This window comes from Leiobunum rupestre, chromosome 1, assembly GCF_980474605.1.
Source record: "Leiobunum rupestre chromosome 1, qqLeiRupe1.1.hap1, whole genome shotgun sequence".
Classification (NCBI taxonomy): domain Eukaryota; kingdom Metazoa; phylum Arthropoda; class Arachnida; order Opiliones; family Sclerosomatidae; genus Leiobunum; species Leiobunum rupestre.
Window position 1 is genome coordinate 86,277,103 of NC_143384.1, and position 19,208 is coordinate 86,296,310.

Genomic DNA, 19,208 nt, shown 5'->3' on the forward strand with positions numbered 1-19,208 from the left:
ATTCTGGCGTTTTTCAGGCGAATTGACGCCATTTGCTTCTGTCTAACAAAGAAGCTTCATGTCAACATTATCTAAATCTATTCAGATAGTCAAGCGGCCCTCAAGGCTTAGAGCTGTTTGAATCTCAGAGCTAGGCACCAACAATAAGTTCAGCATAATTGGGTTGCTGGCCATCAGGGGTTCTATGGGAATGAGAAGGCTGATGTCTTGGCCCAAAAGGGGGCAGAGGCTGGGTTCTTTGGTCCTGAACTTGCTGTCAGGTTGAGTTAGAAACCTTGGATTTCTTTAACATGCCGACCAAGCAGATTCTCCACTTTGTGTCGGATATTGGATTTCTTAAATCTTAAGGTCTGGGGTTGCACAATGGGCACATATCTTCTCCCCGGTCATTAATAATACTTGTGATATTGTATATATGATATTAGTAACCATTGAAGGGTTCCACCAGTCTCGTAAGTGAAAAACACATCCCCCTCCCAAGCCTGTTCAAGGAGGGAGAACCGAGAGCCCATAGAGGTTGTCATCCCCCTTTCCCCCATGACTATCTACCTTAGTGCAATGGCCACCATCTTCTCGTGAATACCACCTATATATCAATTTCCAGGTTATGGTAGCAGTGTGTCAGAATTTAAAGCCCAGTGCACCTAGTAACAAAGACCATATCACCGCAGGTCTATCATCATCATGCCCTACGCCAGCGTCAACAGCCTGGACAGGTGACAAAACCAGCATGGGTAGTGGAACCCTACTACTGAAGTTTCCTACCCCTACCTGACCAAAGTCGGAGGTGGAGATAGGACCATTTGACAGAGCTAACATATCCCAGTGCGCCACCACCCTTATGGGTTACAAGAGCCGTACCCCGACTGCCCGGTAAAGCCACCAGTTATTGCACACTCTGACCCGTTAAGGGCCAGGTTATGGTAGCAACCCAAATTCAATCCGCTGTGCTATAATCACCAATTTTATTTAACTAACTGTATTAGTCACTCATATAGAGCAATTCAGTTTGTTTATAGGCATATGAATTTGTTAACTCCTCAGACTTAAACTAACACAGTAAGGAATTTATCAACTTTAAAAGATCATGGATTATCTTAACAAGATGTCATCACTGGAGTTGCAATAACTAGCAATATATTACGCCTCAGAGATTAAATAAGAACATGTTACAAGCTTTCTCATACAAATATGTATAACAAGCTCAAACAATTCAGACTCGCCTTTAGTTCATCATTGACGTAAAATATGCGATACCAATAATGACGGAAGTTCTAAATTAATTCTAAATAAAGGTCGAAAAAATTAACTTGAGAGGTTAGATAAATTAAGATGAAAAATTTTGTTCAATTAAAATCTATAAGCTTTCATTGCATGGTATTTATCGCTTTCCGATTGAAAACTAAGTATCATGGAACAGTTTGGTTTAACTGTTAATCTCATTAAATTGTTTATCGTCATACGGCGACATGCGTACCATGAAAGGAAAACGCGCGCGTGGGAACGCCGACTATCATCATTGGTATGTAGAATAACGAGCAGACAACATTTCGTATTTGTTTTTGAGTTTTTGACATTTTTCTCAGGTCAAGACTCAAGAGCTTGAAATAAGAAGAAGTCTTAGAGTGGTTCGTTTAAGTTCTAAAGTATTTACTAATTAATTAGTCCATGTGTACAGTATAGGATCAAAGAGATATTCACAGAACAAAGAGATAAGTTTAGAAAAGCGTTTAGTTCTCGGGTGAATTTAGAACGGTCTGCGATGCACTTCAGAAAATCCGGAAGTGTATTCCACTCCGTAAGCGACGAGGGAACGAAAGAGTGGCGGCGGGTCGAAGTCCTCATGAAGGGGAGGACGAAATTAGGTCCGCACCGATCGCCACGGGGGGACCGCGCCCATCCCGAAATGGAGCGATAGAGGGAGGACAATGCGCCGTGGGTTTTATGCACAATAGCGTTGATGGTCACAAGGTGCTTGACATGCCGCCGCGCCGTGAGAGAGGGCCAGTGTACATTCTGGAGAACCCTAGTAATGCTGACGTTCCACGATAGAAGTGGCGAAACGAACAGCCTTCCGCTGGACCATTTCAATCTTATGTATTGACGCCGCTGAGTGGGGCGATCACACGGATGAGCAATACTCCAAGATAGGAGTCACGTGGGTCTTGACGGCTGAGGCTTTAGTGGGGAAAGAGCAACCGTGTAGATGACGACGCAGAAATCCTAGGGTACTATGCGCTTGAGAAACGATCCGTGAGATATGGGAATCCCAATAAAGCGTGGATGTGACGGTGACCCCAAGGTATTTGAAAGTCGAGACATGCTCAAGAGCTTCCCCGGTGGGGTGGTAGCTGTAAGCAAAAGCCTTGGAGCCCGGGCAGTGTAGGGAAAACACCTTGCATTTTTTGGGGTTAAGCTGGAGCTTCCAACGGGCGCTCCAGGAGATAATTTGGTCAAGGTCGCCTTGTAGCGTTAGGTTGTCAGTTGGGGCCCCAATCGCCCTAGACAGGGCAACGTCGTCAGCGTAGATGGAGAGTCGAGAGACATCCCCAGTGCCTACATCGTTGACGTAGATGGTAAAAGTAGAGGACCAAATTTAATCTAAGACCATTTACACCATTGAATTGGGAATAACACTGCTAGAATTACAATTACGATTTCGATTGTCATGGTTACGCAGGACCTGTTCTAATAAGACTGTACGAAATTCATCTTTATAATTAAGCGGTAGCGCCATCTATATTTTATAAAGTTATATGGCTAAAAATAAATAATTATTAGCTAACTCACCGTAACTTGAGTTAAAAAGGATCGTGTTGACAGAATAAAATTATTTTTAAACAACTTCAAAGGTTTGTTTGTTACGAGTAATCATACATTTCAATTTCGCATCAGATTCGCGAAAAAATTCAATTGTAATATAGTTTCCACCACCAGAGACAGATGCCGCCACGGTAGAACGATAAAGTTGATAAAGTATCCTTATTGAACGAAATTGGTCCCGCGCCAGCCAGATTTAGTTGTACCTCTATTTATTCCCAACTCAATGATTTACACCTGGACTACAATGCCAACGTTATAACTCCGATTTCAGAGTGCCGCTACAAAACACCACCAAGTGGAGAAAATCCGCGATAGTAATCCACAAACATGCAGCAACCCCCCTTTTTTTCTTTTTTGATCCCTCTTCTTTAGGAGGCGAACGGTTCGCGCTCTCTCTCTTGACGCCGCAAATACCGGGCGAAAATTGGTCAGGACTCGTGGGGCAACCAAGTAAAATGTCGGGAGAGGAGCGCGAAGTGAACGCGTTTTTTCAGCCCGTATTCCCTTGTGGGCGAGAGCTGCCTCTAAATAACGATGGTGGCGTTGGGGTAGCGGCGGCACTAGCTTAACAACAACGACTACCTTCATTGCACTCCAGGTGTAAATGGTCCTAGGTTTAATAAAAATTTTACTTATCGGGAGAAGAAAGCGTTTTATACACTTATTGTGTCGCGAGATAAAACACTGAAACATGTCAAAGGTAAATGTTGGTAGGTTTATATGTTGTCAACTTGTCATTAGAAAACGTTGGGAAAATGTAATTGAATAAGCATTTTTTTGGATGGTAAAAACAGTAAGTTCGGACTGTACATCTGAAATATTTTTATGTTCGGAGCAGTCACTTCGTCAGTTATTATTTTACTAGGCAATTATGGTATTAATAAAGAGATTAAACCAGCACCAGAAAATGTCAAGAAAACGTGAAGGGGGAACTTGTAAAAGCCTAAAAGTTGCAGGCTGTACACACCATAGAAATCTCATAGGTATACTTGAATGCTGCCGCCTACGGCCGAGCTTGTCGCCAGTTCATTTTAAACCTTCAGCCAATGAGAGGCCGTAGAGTGGTTCCGCCAAGGAGGATAATAATAATTATCCTTGGTTCCGCTACTATCATGGGAGCTAGGTGACATCATTATCTCTGGTGACATTAAATTCTTGGCAGAACCACTCTTTGAGCTCTGATTGGCTGAGATCTGGCTATCGTCTGCCACGGCGTTTGGTCCATTTGGCAGTTACACCGCAGCATTCTAGTTACCTATGAGATTTCTATGGTACACGTACGTCTACAATAATAATTTATTGTTTACGAGTGAAAATTAATCAATTTCCTTGAATCATGTTGTGAAAGCGCCCTTTCTGACAATTTAGCTTTTAGTTATTTACTACTATCAAATTGAAAAATAATAATAATAATAATAATCAACCTATAAGAAGGCGCGCAACGCCTCCATCAATGCCTCTAGCAACTTCAAGCAAAATTTTGAAAATGACCTCACAAAAGGCTCACATAAAAAATCTCCTCCAACCCCAAAGCCTTCTATAGTCATATTATCAATCTCTGAAAAGTCAAATTAACGTTCACTGACATGAAGTGCCCTAGCGGCTCCTTAACTGATTGGCCGCTGTCCTAAATCATCACTTTGTTGCCGTATCAGCACCATAGAAATCTCATAGGTAACTAGAATGCTGCCGTGTAACTGGCAAATGGACCAAACGCCGTGGCAGACGATAGCCAGATCTCAGCCAATCAGAGCTCAAAGAGTGGTTCTGCCAAGAATTTAATGTCACCAGAGAGAATGACGTCACCTAGCCTCCCACCGAGCTCCCGCAATAGTAGCGGAACCAAGGACGATTATTATCCTCCTTGGCGCAACCACTCTCATTGGCTGAAGGTTCAAAATGAACTGGCAACCAGCTCGGCCGTAGGCGGCAGCATTCTAGTTACCTATGAGATTTCTATGTCCCCACGTTCAATGATCATATCCAAACGTTTCGAGTCAGGCATAGTACCACGATGCTGGAAGCAAGCTTTCATCACCCCTATCCACCAGGGGGAGCCCGCAATGATCCTAATAACCTCAGGCCCATTGCTAACACGTGCCATGTCACCCGAATTAGTCGGAAACCAGCTTATGAACCGCTACGAAACATCTAGATGACACGGACTTCCTGCACCCGTCTCAGCAGGGGTTCAGGGCCAAGCACTCTTGCACTTCCAACCTTCTCCAAGCGACCAACGACTGGCCTGCTTTCTTGACAATGGGAAACCAGTTGACGTAATTTACCTCGACTTTAGTAAGGCTTTTGATACCTTCCCGCATTGTGGCCTTATCAAGACATAACGCGACGCCAAGTGGGTGCATGGCTACCGCCAGCTTCATCTCTGATAGACATCACTCAGTTGTCCTTTGAGGCCAAATCTCCCCTCCGCTTACACTCCTCAATGTCGTTTCTCATTGTAGCTTTCTGGGGCCAATTCTTTTTTCCATCTTTATCAACTCTTTACCAAGCGTTGTCGATTACTCACGCATCTATCTCTTTGCCGATGACTCAAAGCTCGCGAATTCGGTAGCTTCTGACTTTTGAGAGGTTCCACTTGAAGAAAGACCTTACTGCCGTATCGGCGTGGGTGATTGCCCACAGCAAAAGCGACATAAGACCCAAAAGTGTGTCAATTCAACCTTCGCGCCAGTGGCGTAAATAGCGCCCCCGCAGACCCCGCGGTGCGGCGGCCCCCGAGAACTAGGGGGCCCCCAAACGTTTAGAATTAAAATCGGTGTTATTTAAAAAGGCTCCGAGTTGTTTTTCGCAGGGGAGGGGCCCGGAGTTCTTAGTTACGCCACTGCTTCGCGCCTACTAAATCATTTAGTGAGAGCTAGTCTCACTATAGACTACATAAGTTCCTACTAGTTGGAATAATACTAGCAAGATTATATTTAGTCTATGGTCTGGCGCGATTTTCTCTCTTCGATTATACTCGCCCGTAGACATACTTTTTAAAACGTCTCACTCGACGGCGCTGGAGTGTAGAAAATCAAAATTTCACGTGTTCTATTCTTACTGCTGTCGAGCGCTCTGAGATAGCTGGAATACGATCTGCCGATTTCTACGGATCGAAATTGTTAATGGAATATGTTTGGTTTCGTTTTCCAACCTCTCAATCTCTATTTTGGCGTGTTCCTTTTCAACTCGTTAAAGAAGATAATGATCATTGAGCCATTGAACACGCCAGTCTATTTATATATAGTCTTTGGTTTAGAGTCGGGGTACCGTCGAAAAGTCGGTTTATAGCATTGAGTTGGGAATAAATAGAGGTACAACTAAATCTGGCTGGTGCGGGACCAATTTCGTTCAATAAGGAGACTTTATCAACTTTATCGTTCTACCGTGGCGGCATCTGTCTCTAGTGGTGGCAACTATACTGCAATTGAATTTTTTCGCGAAATTGAAATGTATGATTACTCGTAACAAACAAACCTTTGAAATTGTTTAAAAATAATTTTATTCTGTCAACACGATCCTTTTTAACTCAAGTTACGGTGAGTTAGCTAATAATTATTTATTTTTAGCCATATAACTTTACAAAATATAGATGGCGCTACCCCCTAGTTATAAAGATGAATTTCGTACAGTCTTATCAGAACAGGTCCTGCGTAACCATGACAATCGAAATCGTAATTGTAATTCTAGCAGTATTATTCTCAATTCAATGATAATGATGGATTCGGGACCAATCACCCCACCCCAATCCCTACTCCCTAGGCCTCAGATAAAAAATGAGCTGCTTTCAGTTCCCAACTTTCCAAGAAGTTCTGCTTCCCGCCCGGGATACTTCCGCCTGCTGTCGGGATTTTTGTGATCCCTTCAGCCTTTCTAACATTTGTGCCGATATTGTCTGTGACGTTCATTTGTTGTGTTGGTGTCTAAGGCTCTAGCCGACACCATATAGTGGGACTCTAAAAAAAAACCAATTCTGCTTGTCGTCTGCTTGGATTTCTGTTCATCATTTGTCTACACAATCTTCATTAAGCAAAAGCCGGTTTTTGTTTTAACTCGACGATTATTTCTAATTTCAAAATGTCTGGAATTCCAGCTGGTCTGGAGTCTTCCTCCGAATCTGATGGTGAATTATTCTACTGTGGAGAAGATCCAAAAGTGTTCCTAAATAAATATGAAAAAGATATCACTTTCCGAAACGAAATGTCGAATGTCTCTTCGAACAGCAAATATGAAGATGTAAGTTTAAACACTAATAATTAGTGGGTAAACATGACTATTATTCTAATTATTAATGTTCGTGAGGCACAATGCTTATTTTATGTCGCTCCCTAATTGTTCAAAAACTATGTAGAAATCTATTGATAATTTATTGATGTAATATTTCCGATATGATTGGGGAGTGTTATTACAATGAGAGAAAATATAATATAATATAATGCGAGAAAATAAATCTTATGAATACGGGAAGTGGTCAGAGAAATAAAAAAAAATTATTTTAAAAGTGAAAAGCAAATTAAATTAAGGGGAACATTTGCTACGTAGATAATCCGATACATGGCGGCGAAATGTGTGGTGATTGGGAATTGAAACTATGTCCTGTGGGACAGAATTCAAGTCAATTCCCTTTTAAAACCAACGGGGTGAGCATTGGATTGATTTGTATGCAGATACAGCCCAAATAAAATCGTATATTTGATTTGTGTCACAATTCCATTATTAATAATTTGGTATTTCTATTTTAAAATGTAAAAAAAAAAACATAATTGGATTCCTATCCGTGTTAGCTGATTAAAAAAAAATCATTGATATTAATAAGAGTTTCAAGAAATAGGTTGGTAAACTGTTAAAATTAGAAACAAATCTGATGAAATTAATTCATTAAAAAGTAATTAAATTTAATAATTAACATTTCATTCAATTTTAAATTAAATAACCAATAAAAGCCAAGCATCCATCAACTAGACAGGAAAAGAGCCATTAATTTTTCTTTTAAAAACAATAAATTCCAAAAATTAAAAAATTTGATTAATAAAATTTAATGATTTAATTTTTATAGAAAATTAAAAAATACCAACCCTGATTCCTTTAACAAAACTTCCAATTGGATTTCAATTGCCTCTTCCGTTCCTAGTGAAGACCTTTGAACATAACATCTTTTTCAACAGATTTGGTACCAATAGACCATGATAAAAATGTAGCCTTGGTATCAAAGATCCAGCTGAAGTCGCTGTTTAATTATTTTAACTTTGAAGCTTTCCATTGTAACTCAAAACATACTCTACTAGTGCCCCCTTGTTACATAAAAATTTTAAATTTGGTAAAATGTGTCAAAAAAGCTATCAAGTCTGTTGTTTTTAGCATATTACAATAACAGAATCAGTGCTAAATATTTGTCAAATTATAAGATGTGATCCATTAAAAATATGCATAAAACTGTGTAAAATTAATAGAAAAATCCAAGGGAGTGGGATAATATGTATGATTCCTGAAAGACAAACTTAAAGGCAATTGATATATTTTACCATGGTTTAAACTCCGTTCAAGGTTTGGACAGTCTAATTTTATCTGACAATGCTTCCTACAGTAGGTTGTATAGTGTTATTTAAATTTAAATTTACAAAGTGCACATTCATTTTAGGGTAATTCTTTTGATGGCGTTAAAAGTGAAAGAAATGGAAAACAAAACAGCGAGAAGAAACAAGCACAAAAGTTTGTTTCTTCACCAGCTACACTGGATGATTTACGTCTAGCTATTCTACAAGATAATATTGATCTAACTAAGGAACTTATAGAGAAAGGTATAATCAAAAATACATGAACTGAAAATATCAGCAACCAATCCCGATACCACTAGAGGCATTTTCCCAGGCCACCCCTTCTATACTCAGGTGCAGTCTCCCCCCTGATCCTCAGAATGCAATCCTCTCACGGTCTGACAGTTCAATACAAATATCTATTCAATGTTTCCCTCACTAGATGGCATACTACTCTACCCAGCATGCACTTGAAAATATTATCTGGTGGTGGGTGGGGTGAAAATTTGGAACGATTCCGTCCCGCCCTCCACTGGGACTGTGGGAAAATGCTGATAATTTTGGTTTATGTATTTCTGGTATAATGTTTTCAATTTTTTACACCTGATTTACATTGTATTCGAAATTTGTTGTTCGTGTAAAGGTGAATTTTCAAGGTCAAGTCCCATTTTCATTTCATTTTGGCAATGTCTTTTACATAATTTGAAATGTGTTACTTAAAACTGTTGATCATTAGGCATGGTGTACTATTAAAAAATTGGGAAATCATAAATGTATCAGCTTGGAATGTCTTAGACCTCTAGCGTCAATGCGATGTGAATGCACTGGGAGAAAGAGGGTTTGAACTATATAAAATGTAAGATGTACCGTAAGCCTATAATATTGCTCCATAAGTTTGTCACTTTGTGGAATATTTTAATGATAGCTAGACACGAAGTGACGTCATCACCAGAAGAAAATCTCCCACCCTATCTAGGCACTGTCAAAGGCTATGTGTGACGCGGGAGCAAGCAAATGCAAAACAGCAACGAAGACCGTAATACAGTCGGTCTTGTGAATAGCTCTCAGTAAAACTTTTGCATGTGAAGAATAGGAACTGTCACAATTATGTTACAATATTATACACTTATCCTATATTATTTATATAGGAACAGTTTTGTTCATAAAATTATTTAAAATAATTTTATAAACTATTGTACTGTAAAATTTGTTTTATTTTAAAAGTGTTATTATCATCTCAACATCAGGTAAAATTTTTTATCCGTCTGATGACAATGACAGTATTTTGGACAGTGAAATGGCCATAGGTGTTTTAAAATAATTTTTATTGTTTAGTAGTGGTTTATTTGCTGGACATTGCAAAAAAATTGATAGCACAGAAAAAAATGTAAGACACAAAATGGATTTATGAAACCCCTACTAGTTTTGGCACTGAAATTCTTTTAATTTTAATGTCATTAATATAATTGTGCATAAATTATTGTATTTAAATGTTTATAAAAAGAACAAATAATATAAGTTGATATTTGAGTGAAGGCTAGCGTCACATTTAGATGCAAACTAATTTCTGTACCTTGCCCATTTGCAGGCATTGAGGCAACCTCATTTTTCGTATTTATAATTTCCTGACAAAATAAAGCAAGTAGCAATTTTGAGAATAGTCCATCATATTATATTTTTGGACACTATCAGAACTGCAATTAAAAAAAATTATGGTTTAATTATAATTATTAAAAGTGGAGTCACTGGGGTGGGCACTATACAGGGTTGGCTGATTTAAATAAAAAAATAATTGATTTTAATCAATTTTTATGTAGTATTTTTGAAAAAGAAAAAACCTCGTCAGTTGCTATAATTTAGGTTTAAATATAATATTTCTTGTACTTCCCCCCTAATTTTGCATGGGATTCTACCTGTGGTTGGGGATTCCGCTGAGTTTTTTTTTAAGTACCAAAATAGATTTAAAAAAATAAAATCTTCTGTATGATTTTCAGCTTAAATTGTATAAATTCATTATAGATTAAGTCTTTAAAAAATTAAAACATAGTTGTTTTAGGTGAAATTATGATACTAGATTATATAAAACTTGGAAATTTTAATTAGAATCGAAAAATTGCCAACCCTGCCAATATACACTGAGGTGTGGCCCCAAACATTATGCTAAAAAAGTCTGTTATTGAAATGTGTATGCTTTTGTAAGAGCAGTTGAGGATTCCAAATATATCGCAGTAATATTTTTGTGAAAATAACAAATTTGCAGGAACTGAGTCATAGACTATAAATGGTCGTTTCCAGGACAATACAAAATTATAAAAGGATTAAATGTAAATAATTAAACAAATGAAATCCAAAAACCAATTTTTATGAATTTAACTAAGAATTTTGAATATATCTAGTGGGTGTTGATAGTTTGAAGTGGAAGAGTCCGTCTGATGAGGAAAATAGATCATATTTAAGAGTAGTTATTCAGTAGAGTTTAGATATCAGTACGATTATTACCATCCAGAAAAAGGTTAATTAAAGCACTTCTTTACTCCTTTAAGTATTTCACCTTATTCAAAGGGTCACACTAGGGTTTCATAAATATTCTGTACTTTGTGATAGCAGATCTGGCTGACTCGCACAGGAAACTATCAAAATTCAACACTGGTGTGGCCCCCTTTAATTTAAACAAAAATGAAAACGTTTCTTCTCTATGCAAATATTTATAGGCAAGCTGTGATCCTTCATGTTATAATAGATATGTGATTTTAAAAGTTTCCAAATTATTGTTTTAGGTGTCAAAATTGATTCCGTATTGAAAGCGGGATGGACATCTTTGATGTATGCCTGCAGTTTAGGTCAATCACATACGGTTGAGTATCTACTCTCTAAAGGTGCAAATGCCAATTTTCATAAAGGTAAGTTCTTTTTTCAGCCACGTTTAGGAGTCAAGGATATACTTGCTTTGTCCCGCCTTTAAAAATTAGATTGTTAGCTTCTGACGAGAAAAAATTCACAGTACCTACCATTTAATTTTTTTGCATTGCATTCACCGAAGCATTTATATTATTTTTCTTTCATATTCTTCCACCTCGTAAAATACCAATGCTACTTAATTGACTTAAATGAAGATGATGATTAGGTTACGTACAGTTAGCTTCTTAGAGCTATTATTTGACTTGATTATTATCGAATCACAATTAAGTCTAGAAATATTTGAAATGTTCTACAAAAAATTGGTAAATTAATTCTTTGGGCACGTGCTCTTACTATTTTAGTCTATTGTAGCATTTCGCGCGCCCTCAATAACTAAAACAGTACAACTGAAAGTGACCAAATCATGTGACATATATTATTCAGAATCACCTATTGTATAGATTAAAAAAATATATATACTATACAAGAGCTTAATACCTTTTCAGATAAGTCTCTTAAAACCAGGTATACAAAGTTTTGTTGTGCAATATATATGAAAAATTAGTTAAACTCTTTGAAATGCAAGGCAATAGAGGTATATAGTTAATTTGTAAGAGTCGTACAATATTATCCTACATCTAACAAATACTGACATTGCACTGTAAATGTCTCCAATGTTTTAGATCTCTTCACACCATTAATGGCTGTGTGCTCTTCACAACAGGACGAGAAATTTGGTTTATTACAATGCACCAAACTTTTGCTTGACCATGGAGCGAGGGTAAATAATTGGGACAGGTAAAAACTACTGCTCTTATACATTTATTAAACTATTTCCTTGAAGGAAGGATAAGGAGAATCAATTGGCTCATTGAGATACGATAGGGGATTTTATAATGCGACGCTAGTACGTTCTACCACACTTAGTTTTTGGTAATCAGTGTTGGTTGATGAAAATAATCAATAACAAGATGACGAAAAAACATGCTAATTATCAAATTAAAAAAATTTAACTAAATGAAGTTGGCGATGTTGAGCTTTATTTTGCAATAAGAGTTTAATTTCAAAGTAATACATGTTATAAGCAGTATATACCGCAGTATTTATATTTACAACTATCCAAATGGAATTTTATCAAATCGGCTGTCCCATGGCAAAACCTTGTAACTAACAAATTTTTGAAAAATTAGATTTTTACATATCAGTATAACTAAGGCATGTACAAAAGTACTGTAAAAGTTTCAGGTAAAAGTCATACATATTTAACTATTTATGACTTAAAAAATGGTTTTGGATTTTATAATTTTTGCATTAAAAACCACGTTAAAATCTTATAACTTAGGTTTTGAAAAAGTCAAATATCTCAAAATTACGATCGTGTTGCTTAAAGGGTTTTGCCATGGGGCAGCCGAAATTTTAAGTTGATTGCTATAAAATTAGACTAATTTCAGAGTGAGGGACACGAGTTCAAAGTAAAATTTTTATTTATAGGGAGAAACAAAAGTATTGTAAGTTATCAGACTGCTATACTCCCCATGTTGGAGGCGTTTTCCTTATGAAGTTACATTTTGACCTCGAATTCGAAATTTTGAGCGCTTGTAGGCCGAAGAAAAACTTTTTTGTTTCTATGAAACCATTTTTAGAAATAGCTACTATACCCACAATTCCCTGGTGCAATTTATCGCGTCAAAAAACTGGGATATCATAATTTTCATTAGGAAAACGCTCTCAGATTCTGAGTGCTATTTCAATAACTTCGCTTCATTTACTTCTGGTTTTACTCCACAAAGAAATTTCATCTGAAAAAATCTGATTTCATGTAAACCATTTTGATAATGTAACAGAAAACTGTCTACGCTTGTAATGTCTTAGGTCTTAGTCTATGGTGACCCTGATGGTTTTCATCTAGAATTGCCATATTTACTATAGGTTTTCACTCACGAATAGAATTTCACTTACATTCTGTTATTCTTAAACCATCTAAATATGTTATTTAACGTGGAACTAAAATATTTTCACTAAGAATATGACTAATTCTACAAGATAAGTGAGAACTAATCGAGATTTCTTAAATTCATTTCCTGGTAAGTCTATTTTTAAGTGAGTGTCATAAATTTTCTTCTTAGCGACGGTGGCCAGCCAATGAATTGGAAAAATGTGCCTATGTCTTAAATTGGTTTGAGCCCATTTCTCGAGCCACTTTCTGAGCATGATGGCAATGGAACGTAAGACATTCCAAGTGTTTACAACCAGAGTTTTCTGGTTTTAGTGATGATGGCTGTAAAAATTGGATGAGCAAATGTAAAATACCTAGTTCCAGCTCATTATCTTGGGCATAACGTAATTTTGGCAGTACTACCTACCACTTTTCAGGAAATGGGCTGAATTGATTCACCTTCCTCCATGCTAAATTGCCATTAAACATTGTTTGCACAAGTTAACATTGAGAATTTTCTATCGTAGCCCAATATGTGTTTCCATAAAATAAAAAGGTTTTTCTCATCGTCACTAGCCAAAATTATTTTTATTTTTTCTTAAGGCACCATATGACCCCTTTGATGTTCGCAGCTCGTGAAAATCACAAAGAAATTGTGTTAGATCTGATCAGTCAAAAGGGCGAGATTGACAGACAGGATAACAGAGGTTGGACTGTAAGTAAATATTTCATTTCTACTAGCCCTGCTTGTTTTTTTCTTCAAAAATGGATTTTTAAAAATCTGTGAGAACCTGCAAAGGTTTCTCTGAACGTCATTACCCGACAATTCCTAAACTGGTAAGAAATTATGGAGAATAGTCAGTACTTAGACATGGTCATTGACCAAACTACTAGTCTTGGAGGAATAATTTTTTTTCCCCTCTAGGCTCTTTGTTGGGCAGCCAGTAAAGGAAATGGCATAATAGTTAAAATAATGCTTGAAGCTCATGCTGATGCTACAAAAATGTCTCTTAATGGCCAAACTGCCTCAGAAATTGCGTTATCTAATGGTCATGAAGAGGTTTGTATTTAATAGTAACATAATAGCCATAGTACTATAATTTTTGTTGATGTTACTACTACCTTTGATAGAAGGGTTATCAAATACAAATCCATAATTCTCTAATTTAGCAGTTTTTGTGGGTTTTCCTTATTGACTAGCAATTCCGATTATACTAAACAAATGTAGGTTGATTTTCCACACAAATACTTGTGGATTTCAAATTCGAGGTGGCACTGGATGAAAACTCAGAACTACTCCTTCTGGATTGAGTTTTGGAAGTTCTCTCCCTACTGCTTAAAGAGATTTTCCCCTGAGTTCTTCGGTTTCCCCTTTCCTTAAAGACTTGTAGAGGGTAACATTAATAGTTAGTGTAGGGAGCTGTTGACTCACGTGGCATGAAGGGCTTGCCACCACCATACTACGCATTGTAACCCGGCCACCTGTTTAAAGGCATTATAAGTTGCTAGATGCCTTGGGTATTAGCCTAGCTGATTATTATTTTATTATTACAAGTGAAATTTTTAATTTTGAAGTCTTAAATTTCTTTAATTTTCTACTAGCCTTGTGATGAAACGAAGTAGTAAAGAATGTACTCAATTATACCGTTATGTAACATAATCATAAGTATGGCTCTATAGAACATTTCCTTAGAAAAAATTTTAATAAGTCTTTGGTTTATTTGGAACATACCAAAAGTGAACCCAAAAATGGAAAATTCTTATAATCCTTGTGTAATTTAAAAAGTTTACCATGGAAAAAAATCATGTGATTGAGGAATGAGCTAAACCTTAAATAGTAAAAATCAGAAACTCGCAAAGAATTCTGAGCAAGAGTTTACAAAATCCAAAATTGATAGTTTTTCATCACAGAATTGGAAATGACCTAATTTACATCATATCTCATGACTAAGGTTTCAATAAAGGAAGTGCTTTTATGGCATAGCTATGATTGTTACATCTTGGATAAATAATAGTAGTTCCTAGTTGCTAAGTGTTTGTTACGGGTACTGCCTAGTAGAAGGCTACTTGTTACGGGAGTTTCGGAAATTCTCCGTTAACTTCGCCGAAGCGGCGCTGCTATCGCAAAACCCATTTGCTTGTCAGGTTTTTTCCCCAAGCGTTATATCCAGGTAGGAACTACTATTATTAATCCATGGTTACATGTGCTCATACTTATGGTTCCTATGCTACTTATTATAAATGCAGGCTTATATATAAAGGTAAAATTTACTGTGATTTTTTTCTTACAGCTAAGTGACATCATATTAAATGCAGAAAAAAACAAGAAATTTGTACCAGTATTTGATGATAAACAACTCTCAGTTCTGAATAGCAAAAATTCAAGTACATTTAAAGAGTTTGAAGCAGTGGACACCAAAACTAAGTAAAAACAAAAATTATATGGCCTCCTTACAATCATTTACAAGTTAGTAACATGCTCGCTTTACACATGGGTGACTGTGGATTGAATTGTATTTTCTCCAGTGACCATTTTCAATGTTATTACTTTTTGTAAAATGGATTTATTTTTCACACATTAATAATAGTAATGAAAACATTGATTTTGTGATATTTCCTTTATTTCAGAGTCTACAGAGGGTCGGAACAAATTGATTTTTTTCTAACAGGGCTTAACTTGAGTGAATTCTCAAAGTTATTCCACTACCATGAAATTAAATTTGAAGATTTCCTCTTGATTACTGACGAGGATCTTATTTCGGTAAGTCATATTTTTTAGACAATTTCATCGGGAAATTTTTCTTTAAAAGGGAAAAAAGTTTAAAATACAAAAAGTATCCAAGTAACTAAGCCCAGTCGTCTTTTTTAGATGGGAGTGGATAAACTTGGTGTAAGGAAAACAATAATTGATGGTATAGCAGCAGTGCATAAGCAAAAGTGGCAACATTCAAGTTTACCAAATATCCGCGACAAGAAAAACATTAGGTATTATAATTTCGGAATCATAAGCCGTAGCATTCATCTTATTCTTTATTTCTTCTTAGCTGTCCAGATGCAGTTATTTTGATGTCAAATATTGGATCACACATTCAATATATGAATAGTACCTTACGTTACTTGAGACGTCAGCTTCAACAAAAACCACGTATTCTGGAATTAGGACAAGTAATAGTTTTTTCCACATACTTTGTTAGTGTTTTATTTTATTGAAAAATTTAGGAGCAAGCAAATGTAAAGAGGCTATTAAATGAAGCGTCACTAGCATTGACCATTTGTACCAATATGAAAGATGAATTGAGGTTTTTCGAAAGGCACCTAGATAAGGTACGTCCTATATTATAGTGGAACATTTTTTTTAATTTAAATGATTTAAAAAGTAAAATAGTTTAAACTTCTCATTAGACAGTAAAATAAACAATGTGTAATTTTTATCACCACTGCTACTTCAAAACCAAAACCAGATCCAGGGGAGGGAAGTTCTCTTTGGTTGATATTAATGCATGCAAGAATTTTATTGCTGTCGAAACAAAAAAGTAGTTGTCTATATAAATTTTCATCCATTTGAGGCCATGGAACAAAACTAACTATATTGAATATCTACGCAATAAAGGCATAATAAAATACTTTTAAACTCTAAGAATTGGCATAACTTTGGTCTTGGTCTTGTTAATTAATATTTTAATTAAAACAAATTATTGCTTGAGGTAATCATTATAAATTTCTAGAGAGACTATTTGCAGTCACAAATGTTACTACTCCTACTCCTAATTATAATGCTCTAACGTAAGAAAGCATCCCTAATTTATTTTTCTATTGAAAGAAAGTTGCAAAGTTTGTAAAAAATTTAAAAAATAAAATGTATATAGGAAACATTCCTCGATGGGCAGGTTGCTTCCATTTTGGGTGCGTCTTCATCATAGTTAAATGATTAAATCAGGGTAATCAAGATTAAAAAATTAATCACCATTTAATCATGATCTAATCTTCTCAATCAGGATTTAATCGGATTTAATCAATTTAATCTCTATTTAATCAATATAATCGGGCGAATTGGGATTTTATAATGGAAATCAAAACTAAAGTACGATTAATTATTAATATTGATGGTTCTATCGCAATTGTGTTTGATTGAAATGATTGAAAAACTAACTTATCACATTTTATTTAAAACATCAGAAAACATCACAGCTTTGTAACAAGTTATCAGAGCTTTGTAACACGAGTTATCACAGCTTAGTAATTAAGGTAACATTGTAATAGGAACTACTTTTTTCATATTAAATTATTCTAATCCGCTTGTTCTAATCACGCACAATTATCATCATTCCAATCACTAATATAATCATTCTGATTCTCGTTGTAATTTCTAATCGCGATTTAATCATACTAATCATGATTTAATCATGAATAGATCAGATTTAAACATTATAATCAGGATTAAACGTGATTTAATCAAAATAATCACGATTAAATCAGATTTAATCTTTCAAGGGGTGCGTCGTTTATCAAGGAAGTGACCTGCCCCTCGACATTCCTGATGTACCTATTTGTTTTTTAAATTATGCGCTTGACAAAAGTTTTAACCAAACTTACAAAATCTGTTTGAAATGTTTTACTCTTGATAACTACTTTAAATCGTTTTATTTTAATAGATTCAAGATAATGTAGAATTCAACCATGGAGACATGATTGTCGAAAGGAGAGAAAGAAGTTCAAACGCAAGATTAGTTATAACCATCATGGGCACAACATTGGTAGCATTTTTCATTGGTTGGAGAAAACCTGAATACTTCAGAAAATTAGTTTTTCTAGCTCAGCCTTGGCAAAGTTGCGCCAGCTGAGATTAGTTTTACGAAACACTATTTGAGTGAATAACCAGTGTGATGAGTTTGTGTCTAGTGAAAGATTAAAATTTTGCAATTTATAGACTAGCCATTCTACTGAATTCACTTTGAATCTTTCTCCATTCCAAATTTCTTTCATTTGTCTAGAAGAAATAGTCCTTAATATTTTCCAAGGTGAAAGATTAATTGGAATTTGCTCTTCATCTTGTAGGTCTCAAAACACTCTATTCGTAGTTACCATTCCATATTTTAGTTTTCTTCTCAAATGAAATGCCAAACAAGAAGTAACAGTGCCTTACTGTTTTTAAATTCAAGAGCATTAAAGATTTTAACTGAAAGTATTTTGTGATAAATTTTTTTTCACATATTCTTATGTAACACAGACCTAATTAGTTTAATTCAACAAATTTTCATTATTTCATAAGAGTAACTGGAAAAGGGGGGAAATTTGTATTATTAATTAAGATGCTCAATGGCAGGTCAAATAATTTCACTAGGAGTGCAGTTGATCTGTTTTTAGGCTGAAATGTTGGTATAATCATCTATTGTACAAAATTCCAACACATGCCTTTTCTGTAGGTGTTGCTTAGTGGAATATGATTCATTCAAAGACTGATAAATAACTCACTGTGTAAACCATGTGCAGATTGGGCAGAGTGTGAAATGAGGATTGGAAATTCCACAATTACTACCCAATTTTTAAATCAGTTTATACTCTCTTAAAGAGTTAAGTGCACTAATCAACCAGTCATTTTATTCTTGGTTGGAGTTACCCTAAATAACTTTCACATTGGTTGATGAGAGAAACTTTATCATCACCTTATGTAGTTGATGGAAATTGTATAATTGGTGCAGTAATAAAGTTTGTCAGATGCCGTACCAGGGGCTTAGGAACTGGAGGAGGCAGAAGGGGAGCCATACCCCTCCCAACTTTTTGCTCGGTTAAAAACTACAAATTGACTAGAAATATTAGAGGCTAAATAGAGGTATTATTAACCTACTGTTGATTATTATTATTAGTGAGAGTTGGGTGGTTGGGTCAAGCCCAACCTAGCACTTCGACCAGAGGTCCATTGTGCAGCCCCAGCCTCTTAGACGGGGAAAAGCCCAGTCTCCGAAACGAAGCGAAAGATTTGCTTTTCAGCATGTGCATACCAAGATGCCTTTGGGCCG

The 19,208-nt window shown here is 36.0% G+C and overlaps 2 protein-coding genes across 2 annotated transcripts in view; both read left to right on the forward strand.

Annotated features, from left to right (window-relative positions):
* LOC149968657 (uncharacterized) overlaps positions 1-19,208 on the forward strand; it is a 365,051-nt gene that overhangs the window by 118,582 nt on the left and 227,261 nt on the right. The window lies entirely within an intron of this gene.
* Gasz (ankyrin repeat, SAM and basic leucine zipper domain-containing protein 1) lies at positions 6,803-18,347 on the forward strand. Its single transcript, XM_090154952.1, has 12 exons — positions 6,803-7,059; positions 8,462-8,621; positions 11,135-11,257; positions 11,939-12,053; positions 13,795-13,906; positions 14,117-14,251; positions 15,483-15,616; positions 15,820-15,952; positions 16,061-16,176; positions 16,236-16,356; positions 16,411-16,515; positions 17,844-18,347. Exons 1-12 carry the CDS (start codon positions 6,901-6,903, stop codon positions 18,030-18,032), a joined length of 1,602 nt encoding a protein of 533 aa, XP_090011078.1. The 5' UTR covers positions 6,803-6,900; the 3' UTR covers positions 18,033-18,347.

Coding starts and splice junctions, on each gene's coding strand:
- Gasz (XM_090154952.1), top strand. CDS start 6,901: ATGTCTGGAATTCCAGCTGGTCTGGAGTCTTCCTCCGAATCTGATGGT. Junction 7,060..8,461: donor CGAACAGCAAATATGAAGAT/GTAAGTTTAAAC, acceptor CATTCATTTTAG/GGTAATTCTTTTGATGGCGT. Junction 15,617..15,819: donor GCAGTGGACACCAAAACTAA/GTAAAAACAAAA, acceptor CCTTTATTTCAG/AGTCTACAGAGGGTCGGAAC.